The 13,904-nt window shown below is 34.6% G+C and overlaps 1 protein-coding gene across 2 annotated transcripts; it reads left to right on the forward strand.

Annotated features, from left to right (window-relative positions):
• Positions 1-962: 962 nt before the first annotated feature.
• On the forward strand, positions 963-12,218 carry LOC136832252 (glucose-induced degradation protein 4 homolog). Of its 2 annotated transcripts, XR_010851142.1 has the most exons (5): positions 972-1,180; positions 6,393-6,560; positions 8,265-8,497; positions 9,707-11,762; positions 11,833-12,218. XR_010851142.1 is itself a non-coding variant. In XM_067093115.1 (4 exons), exons 1-4 carry the CDS (start codon positions 1,025-1,027, stop codon positions 9,768-9,770), a joined length of 621 nt encoding a protein of 206 aa, XP_066949216.1. In that variant the 5' UTR covers positions 963-1,024; the 3' UTR covers positions 9,771-12,218. The 2 variants fall into 2 exon arrangements, 1 of the variants encoding a protein (XP_066949216.1); XM_067093115.1 differs by having other exon boundaries at positions 963-1,180; positions 9,707-12,218.
• The last annotated feature ends 1,686 nt before the right edge of the window (positions 12,219-13,904 follow it).

Here is a 13,904-nt window from a genome sequence, read left to right on the forward strand (position 1 = left end):
AATTTTACGCAAAGCTGGCCCCCCCCCAAAAAAAAAAACAAATAGAATGTAAAGAATAAAAAAATATTGAAGAAAATTTAGTGACGTATTAATAACATCATTCGAAATTGGTGCCGAGGCTTCCCACTTTTAATTATGACAATCACTGCACCATGAGAACAACGCAGTTTGACAATTATTTAAATTATATACTGTAATGCTTGTGTCAGGCGCATAATGAAGCTCATTTCGCTTCGCGCATTTTCGAAAGGAGGAAGAGGGGAGGGGAATAAAGGAGGAAGAGGAAAAGAAGTAAAGAAGGAACAGGAAACGGGTTAGAGGAGGAAGAGGAAGACGTTCCTGAAGTTCGTCTGCTACCTTCGGTAAACTTTGTCTTCACGTTCCGTCCTTGAGCTAAATATGTGACTTCAGTAATGTTGTTATGTCGCAGTTAAATCATGATGGTTAACCTATATTTCAAGAAAGCAGACTTTCAATAAGTGAAATGAATGATCAACCCTGCCCTTTTTTTATTTCCACGTAATTACGCAAAATCCTCATGTAACTTAATATGTGCCTTCCGCGATTAGTGCCAGTCGACGTTTCTCATTTTTGCTTTTTGTTCCTTCAAACAAAATATGACTGTAATTAACAAAGAATTATATAATCAATTTGCGTTTCAGAAAAAGTATGAGAAATTTACGACTATATGCATATGAAATATGCATAGAATACGTGTTTTCCTAATATTTTGACGACCTTCAGTAATGACTCATCTTGACAACCTCTCTCAGTGCCTCAATAGGGCCACCGCCACTGGTTCCAATAATATTTAGGTAGAACAATTCGTTCACTTGAAGTGCGTGTAAATACAAAATAAGCTAATCATAATAATCAATAAACAATATGACAAGATATCGATTCCTATGATAATGTTTTTACATTATTTGAGAATAAAAAGTAGTAGTTTTTAAAAGAGTTTAGAGCGAGGTAGCGATAACAAGTTCAGTCTTGTTTATGTTTGCCATATTAAAGGTACTCCAAGATGCCCGTTAAAACAGAAATGGCCTCGTTAGATCCACCTCCTCCTGCCAATTCGGGGCAGCCGGGAGTGAATCGAAGTCTACTATATAACGGTTCCCGGTTCCAGGGCCACCAGAAATCCAAAGGACAGTCGTACGATGTGGAAGTGGTGTTACAGGTGGGGTGGTCATTCATTCGGTTTCCCTCCCTCCGTTTCTGGAGGGTTCACCTTATTTCGCCCCGCGTATTTTAACTTCTTTTGGCTGGGAGTGACAGCTGCGTCTTTGATCCGTGTCAGTGGGTGTTTTTGGATCCGTTGCATCGAAAGGCAGGAATTAGAGAGGATAGAAAGCAAAGGAAAGGGGAGACTTTCTCGCCTCCTGTTTACCGTTGCGTAGTGAAAGTGAAAGTTTACGTAAAATTGCTACGGTGGACCGTCTTGTCTACCGGTGTGTCTGTTTAAGGACTCGAATGACGCTAAGATATGCAAATTACCCGGAGTGTTAAGTTTTTGACCCCAACTTAATGTATAGTAGCCTGGCTTCCGTGTGGTGCTTTACGTTAGGTTAGGTCTCCTGACTTGAGCTGGGTTTAGGGTGGGCTAGCCCGGCTATAGTGCGACAAATTTTGGAAGAGAGACTGAATGCTTTCTTGCCACATCTTCCTATTCCTTAAAGTCCTACTGTTATAAACAAAATCCCTTTTTCTCTGAGAATACTCAAATCAGTTCTAAAAATTGCCCTGTAAATTAAGTTTAATCTCCTGGCTTCACATTTAATGCTGTTTATATGTGTTACTGTGCTCATTTACTGGAGTTTTCTTATAATGAATGTTTTTTCTTATATTTAGCTATATAATTTCATGGAAGATTCGAAATATGTGAAATGACTAAGAAAAATGTGAAAACTACCACTTACGATATTTCTTTCTCAAAAATTGCCATATTTCAATCAGATGTGCCTTTAATCTCAAAACTATTTTCATTTTCTAATGAAACCTCGGGAAACTTCGTATTTATGGCATGAATTTGCATTACTGTATTAATTTTCCCTCATTATTTTTAAACATTTAATCTCGTTTATGTATTACTGTGCTCTTTTACTGGAGTATGTTTATAATGAATGTTTTTTTTTTCCTTTTATTTAGCTATGTAATTCCATGCAAGATTCAAAATATGTGAAACGACTAAGAAGAATGTGAAAACGACCATTTACAATATTTTATTTCTTTTAAAAAATTACCATATTTCAATCGGATGTGCCATTAATCTCAAAACTATTTAATTTTCCTAAGAAACTTATTTACGGCATGTATTTGCATTATCGTATTAATTTTCCCTTTCCAGTTATTATTAAACAGTTTTTTCAAAACTATGAAGTGGTGCTTTGTTTTACGTACATCATATGTTTTCCATATCTACAAAGAGCTCTTCAAAACTAGGGATTTTCTTTCCAATGCAGAAATTTAGGAATATTTTATAAAGAACATTTATTGTGTCAAAGGTGGGTGAAGCGCCAGCGCTGTTAGAATGTTATTGTGAAAGAATAATCCTGTTTCCATTAGGGTTAAGCAGCTTAACCGTCCCATAAATGACCTGTCATAAGGCAATATGAAAATTGACAGCACTCGTCAAAACACACATCATGCTACTGGGTATATTCAAATTTAGATAAAAAATAATGATGATACGAAATGAATTCTGGTTAGAGTATATATGCCCAACGTACCCATTTCTTTATTTATATTGTAGTAAAGATAATGTCTGATACAGGGTAATTGAATGTATGGCATCCGTGCACTGACTCAAATCAACGGCCAGTCTCCTCTTAAGTTTGTTGCGCTATAGCCTTCCTTAGCCTGTGGTGTTCATGGCCAGATATACCAGGATCGTTCTATCATAAATGAATGATAGAGTGTATTAATGTACTGTATATAGCCTACATTAGTTTCATGAGGAAAGTAGCCTAGCCAGAACATTTCAACAGAGTTGCCATATGTCTTGTTGTAGAGGATATGATAGGCTAAGTTAGGCCAAGTTTTAATTAACGTCTTTAGGTCGAGGCTAGCCTATTTTTAACAGTTATTGGTACTATTTTCCTGTGAAGTGTTATTTGAAATTGGAGTTTTGATGCTGTGATCGTAACTCTCTTTGACATCATTTATGAAATTTATAATCACATCTATAGCAAATTTGGTTTCCAATACATTGACTAGTGGGGCTGGTACTGAACATGACGCTCATGAGAGTAGTGCTGGTACTATAGAAAACTTTACAGTGAAAGAAACGAATATCAGAAGCATCCAGAGAACACATTAAAAAATAGGAGAATGATATTTTCAAGTTATATGGTAATTCTACAGAAAAGCTCTGCGGGGCACTGTTTTTGGCCTAGTACCAAACCCTCAGAGACGAACGGGAAACTTAATCAAAAGGCGATAAATTTCTCAAATGATCTCATCTTTCTGCATTATGTACACTCCTTTTTTATATTGTCCGATCAGAAAAATATATTAATAAACAATACCTCCTTGCAGACCTCGTCAGTAGAATAATCATGAAATGTGACTTTCCTGCTTTAGATATTTCTGTATTATTGTTATTATTCAATTACATAATTTTATTTTGACATTGTAATTTTTAATCTAATAGCATTTACAATAAGTACTAAAAATTAACAGATTTTGAAATGGATGAAATGAAGAACAAAATATATGATATATATAATACAGTTATTCAAGGGAGTCAGGAAATGCTAATAATTGCATTTGTTGGGATTAGCTGAGCTGATCTAGAGGATATTACATAAAATAATGTAATACATGGTGAATTAAACTGAATGACATGGGATCACATCCAAGGAGGCAGATGACCCACACATCCAAAACTGGGTAGAAGTCATCCAGTTCATTGGAAACCTTTGGAAAAAAATCACACTAATAGAGAACATTGTTTTGTCTCTACTAATAAAAATAAATATATAAATTACTTTTTATATTGGTTTTTAGCTATTCAAGTCTGTCAATGTTATATAGACTGTCTGATAACCATAATTTAGAAAATACTGTTCAGATATGTAACTCAGATACATATAAACGAGAAATTAATTTCATGGCAGATACATGAACCACATATTTTTCAGAATGCTTATTTTGAGACAGTCATTTTCAACCATTAGGCATAGCCTGTTGTTTGTGAAAACAACTTGTTTTTATGTTCACTTATTATCCTTATGCTTAACACATAAGGGGAGGGGGGAAACTAGGGTTTTCCTGTTTGGGAAGTAAAAAATGAATGCATTGCACTAGTGTAATTGGAATGAATTACTCTAACAGAAATGTGTTTTGAATGGCTGTCCCATCCCAGGCAGCTGGCCATATGGCATAAATACCATTTGTTCATTCATTCATTCGTTCATTTATTCATTCTAACCTGAATGGTAAAATATGCAAAAACAACACCTCTTAGTCAGGTAAAAGATATGTGGCTCATATGTGTAATCCATAAGTGACAAAGAGAATACAAAACTGGTAGGTAGCCTAGGCTACAGGATACTGTACATCCTAGCTTAACCTAGCATAGGGCACAAAGCCCTACTAGGTCCCCCAAATATTTGAAAAAAAAAAAAAAAAGTAAAATGTGGTTAGACAGTATTATTATTAGATAGTTTAACTAGACTGCCAAGTCAGAACACTTGACTATAGGCTGTCTTGAAGAGTTTGTCCTTGAAAGTGAAATTTAAATTTTATTTGTTAGCTGATAGTCAGTATTCATATAGGAAGCAGTTAGGTACCTGCAATGCTCTTTTAGACTTGACTTGCCATTTGCAAGGGAACCTTGATAAGGGTTTTGAGTGCAGAGTAATTCAAATAGATTTTAGTGTTGTTTTTGATTTAGTAAATCACAAGGCACTTTGGCTATTTATAAACTTCAGAATCTTGGGTGGGTGGATATGTCTTAAGATTCAAGATTTCCTTACTGGGCAGCAGCAAGTTGCGGTGGACAGGATCTTTATTGAACCAAGACCTCTTTTGTTTGGAGTTCCACAGGGTAGTGTTCTTGGTCCACCATTGTTTTTAGTGTATGCAGGTGATGGTTTTTGGCTTGCAAAATAAGATTGTTCAGTATGCTGATGATTCAGCACTTATGGGTGTAATCAAGTCTCCACTTATGAGAAATGAAGCTGCCCTCAGCCTCAATCAAGACATGGACTAGATCAGGGAATGGTGTACTCGGTATGAGGCTGAACTCTAGTGAAACAAAATTGCCATTGATTAGCAGATTTCTTACAGATTTCGCACCCCATCCTCCCCTTCAGGTGGCTGGAACTTTGCTGAATGAGGCTGAACCTTTAACTACTCAAGGTTTAACTTTTGACAGATAAAACTTTTGAGAAGCATCTAATGAAAGTTTTAGCAAATACTACATGAATGTTAGGTATTGTTTGTAAGGCCTCATATATTTATAACAGTGTTAAAATCAGTGCAACCTGTTGTAGGTCATTTGTGCTTCCTTTACTAGAATACTGTTCTCTGGTGTGGATGTTTGCTTCTGCCAGAGATTTATCTCTTTTAGATAGAGTTGTCTGTGGTGATAGGTTTCTGTTTCGTAACAGTAGCAGTTATGATGATGTGGACCATCAACGGATGGTCTCGTTTGTTACTTTTTCATAAGTTGTTTTTCAACGGAGATCTTTCACATTCACAATTGATCCCCGATCCCCTTTATGTGCCGAGGGCAACCATAATCACTCAACAGCAGCACCAATATGCAGTAAATGTGTCTTACTGTGGAACAGCCTCCCAGAGGATGTCGTGCAGTTGGAACTTCAGAAGTTGATGCGAAGATGCAGTGCATTCCTACCCTAATACTATTCTCCTTGCATTTTAATACATTTTTATCTATTTATTAATTTATTTTTTATTTTTTCTTTTTTAATAAGTGGAATCTCTTCTTTATATATTTCCCTTTACTTTCTCTTACTTCTTCCTAATGAACACCATATTCTTTGGAAGCTTAAATTTCAAGTCAATGGCCCCTGTGGGCTTGTTCCATATGAGTAGGTTTCATCTTCAGAATTATATAATAATAATAGTACTTGACAAATTGTTGTTCTTCATAAGTTTGGTAATTGAATGAGACAAAAATGATAAAGCTTCTGACAACAATTTCTATTTTTATTTATTTCCAAAGCTTTACGTATGTTGTTGGTTGAAGAACAGGCATTCACGTCAAATGTGTTGTACTGTTAGTGTTGACCCACATTCTTTGCACACAAAAATTAAGTTGTGTCAACTCATTAGTAGAATTCAGATGAAGAGTTTTGAATTTTACTGATGTAAAACCTTGTATTTATTATATATTCATTGCTCATGGCATCCCCTTCTTACAGCATGTTGACGAAGCCAATTCCTACCTCTGTGGCTACCTGAAGATAAAAGGTTTGACGGAAGAGTATCCGACGCTAACAACGTTCTTCGATGGGGAGATAATTAGTGAAAAGTTTCCTTTTCTGACGCGAAAGTGGGATGCAGATGAAGAGGTTGACAAAAAACATTGGGTAAGTTGAGTACTGTAATTGTATTTTTGTTACTAGGTAAGGAAATATGTGTGCAGCATGTAAATTTTAGGATATGGAGCATTATGTTAAGAATATAAAACAGTTTCATTGTGAGTGCAGGTATTAATTTTATGATTACTTATAAATCATCCCTTATCACAGTGGCTTTTAGTGGCCACTTATATAAAATCCGGGTCTTAAGTTAATGCATATCATATCAGTAATTAATTTAGGTATCACAAAGACTTTGAAGTAGTAGAGCTTAGTAGACCAATTTTTGTATGCATCAACCTTGGCCATAACTTTTGGACTATAAAGTTAAGAGCTAAGAGCCTGTAATTGGCATGCATGCTTCATTCCTGAAGCTCTCTCAGATCCTGCCAAGGTCAGTGACTTTGACCTTGATCTTCCAGCTAAAAATAGCTGCCATTGATTGGAGTTTATAGACTTTTCACAGACATCTTGTTGGGAGAAAATTGTTGGCTCTACAAAGGCATCTTCGCAAAGGCATCTAGGGAGAAAATTATTGATTTTGCTAAGGCATCTAGGGAGAAAATTTTTGGTTTTGTAAAGCCATCTCATTGGGAGAAAACTTCTTTTTATAAATTCATATCATTGGGAGAAAATTGTTGGTTTTATAAAGTCTTCTCATCGGGAGAAAGTTGTTGCTTCATTTGCCTGTGCAAGAACCATTATAATGTTTTCAACATTTCATCAACCATTATTCTCTGAGAGAGGAACTAGTCAGGAGTCAGCATGGAATGTGAATAGCTTTGACAGTACTGTATTCTCAGAATACATAATTTCTGTTGATAGAAGACATTACTCTTCTTTCCTTCAGGGTTTGATTTTGATAATTTTGTAGTTAGGTTGTAGGTCACATGTCAGAATGAAGGCAAAAATCTTAAACATTTTTGATAGTCTCAGAAATTATTATAGAAGTCCCACTTTGAAGATATTGTTATCATTTTTTTTTTTTTTATTCTACTGTTTTTCTCTGGTTTTACTGCAACTTGGTAGGTAGGTACCACGGTGGCTGGTGATTATTTTTCACCTAATATATTTTAGCCTGATATATTTTGAAAATCACAAGTCAGTTTAAAGGCAATGAAACCTTGTAGGTTGCTGTAGGTTACTGGTAATTTTCCTGCATTACTTTTTACCTTCATTTTTCAAGTTTTTCTGCCCGTTGATGTGTCGAAATTTTAGTTTTGGATTATTTCTAGATAAGTTCATATAGTTTGTCGAAGGTCCTTAGAATCCTTGTCAGGGTACGTAGTGAGTCCTGAGGATGGCGTAGCAGCTTTTGGATGATGGGGTATTTTGCCCCCAGTAATTTTTTAATAACCTTTGGCCATTGTCTGCTCCCAAATCTTATCCTTATTATAATTTTGATAGAAATTATTGATGTATTTGAGAATAAAGGTATTTAGTAAGTCATATGTTGCAATGATAACATTTTATTGTAGGTAATCTGCAGCGAAAAATGTCAAAATATATTGCAGTATATGTTTGGCAGAAAATAAATACAATTAAAATCTAGCTGTTACTGTTATTAAATGTCAAACCAGGTCACGAAGTCAAAATTCTCAACTTGTTGAGATGACGATTATCATGTATGCTGTTACAAGTTAGTAATATAAAGCTGTATGCATTCTGTTCACTTCAGACATAAACAATGATGTGATTATTTTTCTTTTCCAGGGTAAATTTCCACCATTCTATCAATATACCAAAACTTTCAACTCCGACACATTCGACTACAGTGTGCTGCGAGACTCGGAGCATGTTTTTATGAGGTGGAAGGAGCACTTTCTTGTTCCTGATCACACTGTCAAAGATATAAATGGAGCGTCATTTGCTGGGTTTTATTACATTTGTTTCCAGAAAAGCAATGCCACCATTGATGGTTATTATTATCATAGAACTTCTGAATGGTAAGTTTTATGGTCTCTGCATTTTGTCATCTCCATACCTACATTTTGATGTAAATTGCACTGTTCGTATAACAAACCAACCTCACTCCATAATGTTCCGTTTGGTAGTTTGTAAAGTTGTGTGTGGCCATACTTTATCTTGATATTGTCAAGACACCACATTCTTAGTTTTGTTTTTAGAGTGAATTATGAATCCAGTTTGAGGAATTGAACCTATAAATAGTAAAATTATAATTTTTGTATACTGTAGTTGTCCCTGAAGAAATTTTAGGGCTTAGGTTGCCAGGTCCCACAAGTAAGAAAAAATATGTGGATAATAACTGGGCCCCAGGAATAGGGTACTAAACCACCCCAGTAGGATAACTGTTAGAAAGCTGTTAGTAACTAGTTTGTGTAAGGTACCAATACACACAAGTAATATTTTCTTCATAAGAAGTGAGGATAAAACAGCAATTAACAAATCCTACAGTCCCACTGACGTACAAAAACATATTCATGTCAGTGGTATTGTTTTAAGCAACAACTCCTAGGATTATATTTCTTATCAGCTTGTTTTTATTATTGTTTGCTGCACTATATTATGAATAGACATTAAGGTTCAGATAGTTATGAAATGTAACAAAATAAATATGCAGCGTCAAAGGAAAGTACATTATGTAATTTATTATAGTGAATAATAACGCACTTATATTACAGTACATAACACATTATGTTTTATACTCTCAGGACTTGCTGTTGCATGTTTCTTTTGTTTTCATTTTTATCAGCTGCTCATATCATTATCAGTAATACATGTATACATCTCAGCTTTTTAAAATCTTCACTTACAATGGTGGTGTTTGTATTTTACTGGTAAAGTAGTCAGATGGACACTGTATATATAGATGTGTTTATGACAGACTAAGCTTTTTTTCTTTGTTTCTTGACATTTGCAGCTTACACAAGTCATCTGCATTTTAGGCAGATGACAGTATGACTGTAAAAATATTTGATTTAGTTTTTGATAAAAAACCTGCAAACATACAAAACCACAGATTTGAGAAGTCATCTGTAGTGGGATTAGTTTTTACCTTTGAACTGTATTTTTTGTCTCAGTGAGACAGACAAATACAGGCAGATATTATATTTATACATCATTTGAATTGTCAACTTCATTTGCAATAACTTTTGGTATACACTATTAACATAATGCTTCTTTATATTTTCCAGGTACCAGTCTCTTAATTTGACGCACGTTCCAGAACACAGTGTCCAGATTTATGAATTCAGATAAAAGTTTGTCATTCAATACAATTAAGGATGTGTATGTATGTGATTCATATTTTATTTGTTCTTCTGTAAAGATTTTGACAGGAGTGTTATTGAAGTCTTTTACTACTTAGATTTATTGCTCTTTTTATGAATGGGAGCTGGTGGATGCCGGAAAATTCATCGGTGAATAAAACAAGTTAGGTGGATGCAGGAATATTCATCTATGAAAATATTTAAAAGAACACTCAAAACGGTTTATTTGTGCACATAGACTACACCTGTGATTCTTACAATGGACAATGGGATGGACGTACATTGCCTTGAAGGACTTATACTTAGCAGATGCTTGCTTTTGACAATATTTGTCACAGGCAGCATATCTTTTATACAGATATATTGGGGTACTGATGACATGATTAGCATTTAATGAAATGACACTGCCACGGTACATTTCTGTTCAATGTACTCAGATTGGCTGGATCCTCATGCAGCTGAATTTTTGGGTCCTTGTTTAAGTCTCTTCATTAGAGTGCATAACTTTAGCTTATTTTATGTCCTAAACTGGTGAAGGCGATGTAGAATTGTGTTGCCAAAAGATTTGTATAAAAAAAAAAATTATTCTGCATTATGGTTGTTGGCAAGTATGTTGTCTTGTATATAATTTATGAAAAGGTCCGTAGAAAATATTCTGTGTAAAAATGCTTACAGACATTATCATTCTGTAGAATAATCATGGGTAATCCAAGATGAGTTTATTCATTTTTTGTATATAAAAGTAAAAAATGCAATTATACAATATCACTAAACTAAATTAAATTTTGCAAAGTATATAGATACAGTATATAACAGTAGCATTACTTTAGGAAAAACTAGGAAGTTTCCGGGAACAAAAAATTATTACATGATATTGAAATTGCTTTTTAAATTGTGCACAAGGGCTAGCATCATTTACCAAAAGATGGAAATTGTGACACCTTATGAACTTGAATGAAAGATGTATTCAGTTATCATGGTCTAAATTTTTTAAAGTGGTTAATGTTAATACGGCTATAGAGATGCTTTTGTTTTTCACCTGGTGAATCTTTTTTTCCGTTCTTAAGAACGAATATGGCTTTGTTCCATTTATGTAGTATTCTAGGAGATGTATGAATTACATGTGAAATTCTCGTACTCATAACTGACAAAAATCACACAAGTTGTACCATTTAGTATTGAAATTGGAGGTACCCATCACCACCTTGACTTTTTTTTGTATGTTGAGTGGATAGTTCTTAATGTTTTGTTTATTGCAATTGTAATTTGGTGTAGTCACAATTGTTGTGGCAGTTGTAAAGTAATTTACCTCCCTTTGATATTAACACAGAATTTCCGTACAGTTTTCACAAAACATTAAAATCATATGTTGTAGTCATTGTTTTTTCTCAGATTATATATTAGTGTTGGGTTTCTCTATATTTTCATCTTTATCAGTATCTTTTATATAATCATTGTTTTTTGTGTATTTCTGTATCTGTATTAGCAGGGTTTCATGAGATATCAGTGTTTTTGAAGTTAATGCTACAATTTATAAGAGAACTACTCCCACTTAATGATGCTCATATATCAGGATTTTACCGGAGAGAACTTGCTTCCAAAAATTTTTCAGGTAAATCGTAGTGGTTTCGTTAGCATTTGTGAACAAGACAGAAATTTTATTTATCCAAAATTGGTCATGGTATATAATAGGGATGAATCACATTGTTAACATATTCCAGTGGCAATTAGTATCATATCCTCCGACTGCAAGATGCAAATTTGAACCTTTCTTCACGTAAACTTGCCTTTGAAATCGTACTTTCGTACTAAAGCTTTATTTCAGTGAAGAATAAGCTATTATAAAATTGTGTATATATGACAAGAGAAGGGACATATTCATGTAAAGGGTGCCATCAGAATAGAAATTACTTTCTTATAGAGTTTTCTACAAGTTATATTCAAAGTATGAACAAAGTTCAAGCTTCTTAAATATGAATAAGTTGCCCAATGTTTCAGAATGAAGTTCATAAGTATATTTCAAAACTTAAAATTTAAGGTTGCCTTTTAAGAATACCTGAACTACTTGCAAGATCACTTTGCAAGATCACTTCCGACTCAAAAAGACCCTGTAAGTGTCTTTTGAGAGGAAATAGCATCTCATACCTTATTTCTAAGCCTGGTATCTTAGTCTGATTCACATAAGTCTGTTGTTAGTAAACTCAGGCAAACGTAAAGGTGATCATAGGATGAGTATTACAGCACCATAACATAACTTGAATCAGTAATTGCTAGAACACATACGCTGAGAGTACAGTAGAAGGGTATTATTGACACAGAACTGTGACATTATTGTTATTTTTTTCATTATCCAAAATGAGTACAAGTGGGGAAAAGTTTAAAGGACATTCATTAGCAAAGCAACCTTCCACAAAATAAAAGGTCCTTATATGCAAAAGAGAGAAGAAAATAGAATCATTAACATAACAGTAAGATTAAAAAACTAAAGTTGTGGTGGTGACTTTGTAAAGTAGCATTAATGCTGCTATTAAACTATGGAGTGTCCAGTAGTCCTTCACAATCCCATCTCGTGGTGGCCAAGAAGCATAACAGTTAATTCAAATTGCAGTGCCTCACCGATCAGCCTAAGCTGTCAGTCAGTATGTATCTTGGTTAAACTTGAGTACACCAACATCAATAACACTGCTAGGATGAACATTCCATCATTTTGTGGAAGACCATCTCATTGTTTTAAAGTACAAGGACTTGGAAAATTCCAGTACCATGCAACATGATGGACAAACAGAATTTGGAAGCTGATGCTTTGCAAAGCAAGTGAAATGCACATGTTCTTTGGGCAAAGGCAGTTGGACACCAGTAATTAGTGACTAGTAAATGTGAAAGGACATCAAGAATGGAATATAGCATTTAGGCCAAAGGCCAAGCACTGGGACCTATGAGGTCATTCAGCCCTGAAATGGAAATTGACAGTTAAAGGTTTGAAAGGTGTAACAGGAGGAAAACCTTGCAGTTGCACTATGAATCAAGAGTTTGAGAGGGTGGAAAGGAAGATGAAAGAAAGGGAATATGAACGGAGGTACATAAAAGGAATGTAAAGGGGGTGTGGCTAGGGGCTGAAGGGATGCTGCAAAGAACCTTAAGTAATACCTACAGTGCACCTCAATATTTCTGTATGGGGAAGGACATCAAAGGTACCTAATTATTAGGTGCAAGGCCTACTTCTCCTACTGTTGTGGATTAAGAATCCCTAGAAACAGCTGATAAATTATAACCCATTTTTGCCACACCCTTCTTGCCTTCGCTAGGTAAGGTTCAGTGGATAGATAAAAGATTTTGATCAGTACTGTACTTGAAGACTATAGTTAGTTTAGAATATTTTAAACTATATATAACTATTGAAGAATTGCCAGTATAACCGAAGTGATATAAGCAAGGAGATTTGGTAGATGATTGAAAATAATGGAATTTTAAAAAACTTAGTTAACGAAGGTTTTATAGGAAACAATGTTTTAGTGGCACTGTAGTTACAAGCTGTAGTGGGTACATTTTAATCTGATAACAGTGGATTAAAACATCAAACCCACCATTGGATTGTGGTCTTATTAGATTAAAAAGAGCTCCACACTAATTTTATCCCATCTTCAAGTTGGTAACACTTCTTTTAATCCAATCTTTATTTAGAGAAGTTGATCAGTACCAACATTTTTTGTTTGAACATCCATACTTCAGCCAACAGCAAAAGTAAAATTCTGGAGATATCAGTTTTTTGGGAATATTGTCAGAATCTTCCCCACTTTTGTAATCCAGTAATTAGTTTTTCTAAGAAGGCAGTTTATCAAAGACTTAGATTTTATTACCAAAGACATACCCTTCACACCAGCCTTATGAAAGTCAACTCTATGGATTTGATCCTCTCATTAAGCTACCGGATAATAATCACAATACTTAGTTGTCATGAGCAAATGCATCTCCCTTCAGCTTCTTTCATTGTATGATAGTACATAGGTCTCTGAATTAAGGTCTCACCCAAGCTATAAAATGCATCAGTGTCTGGTTGTAATATTTGAGAAAACTCATATCAAACTGGTTCATAAAAATGCAATAGTTATGTTTTTTATCTCTA

This window comes from Macrobrachium rosenbergii, chromosome 49 (genome assembly GCF_040412425.1).
Source record: "Macrobrachium rosenbergii isolate ZJJX-2024 chromosome 49, ASM4041242v1, whole genome shotgun sequence".
NCBI classification, from domain to species: Eukaryota; Metazoa; Arthropoda; class Malacostraca; order Decapoda; family Palaemonidae; genus Macrobrachium; species Macrobrachium rosenbergii.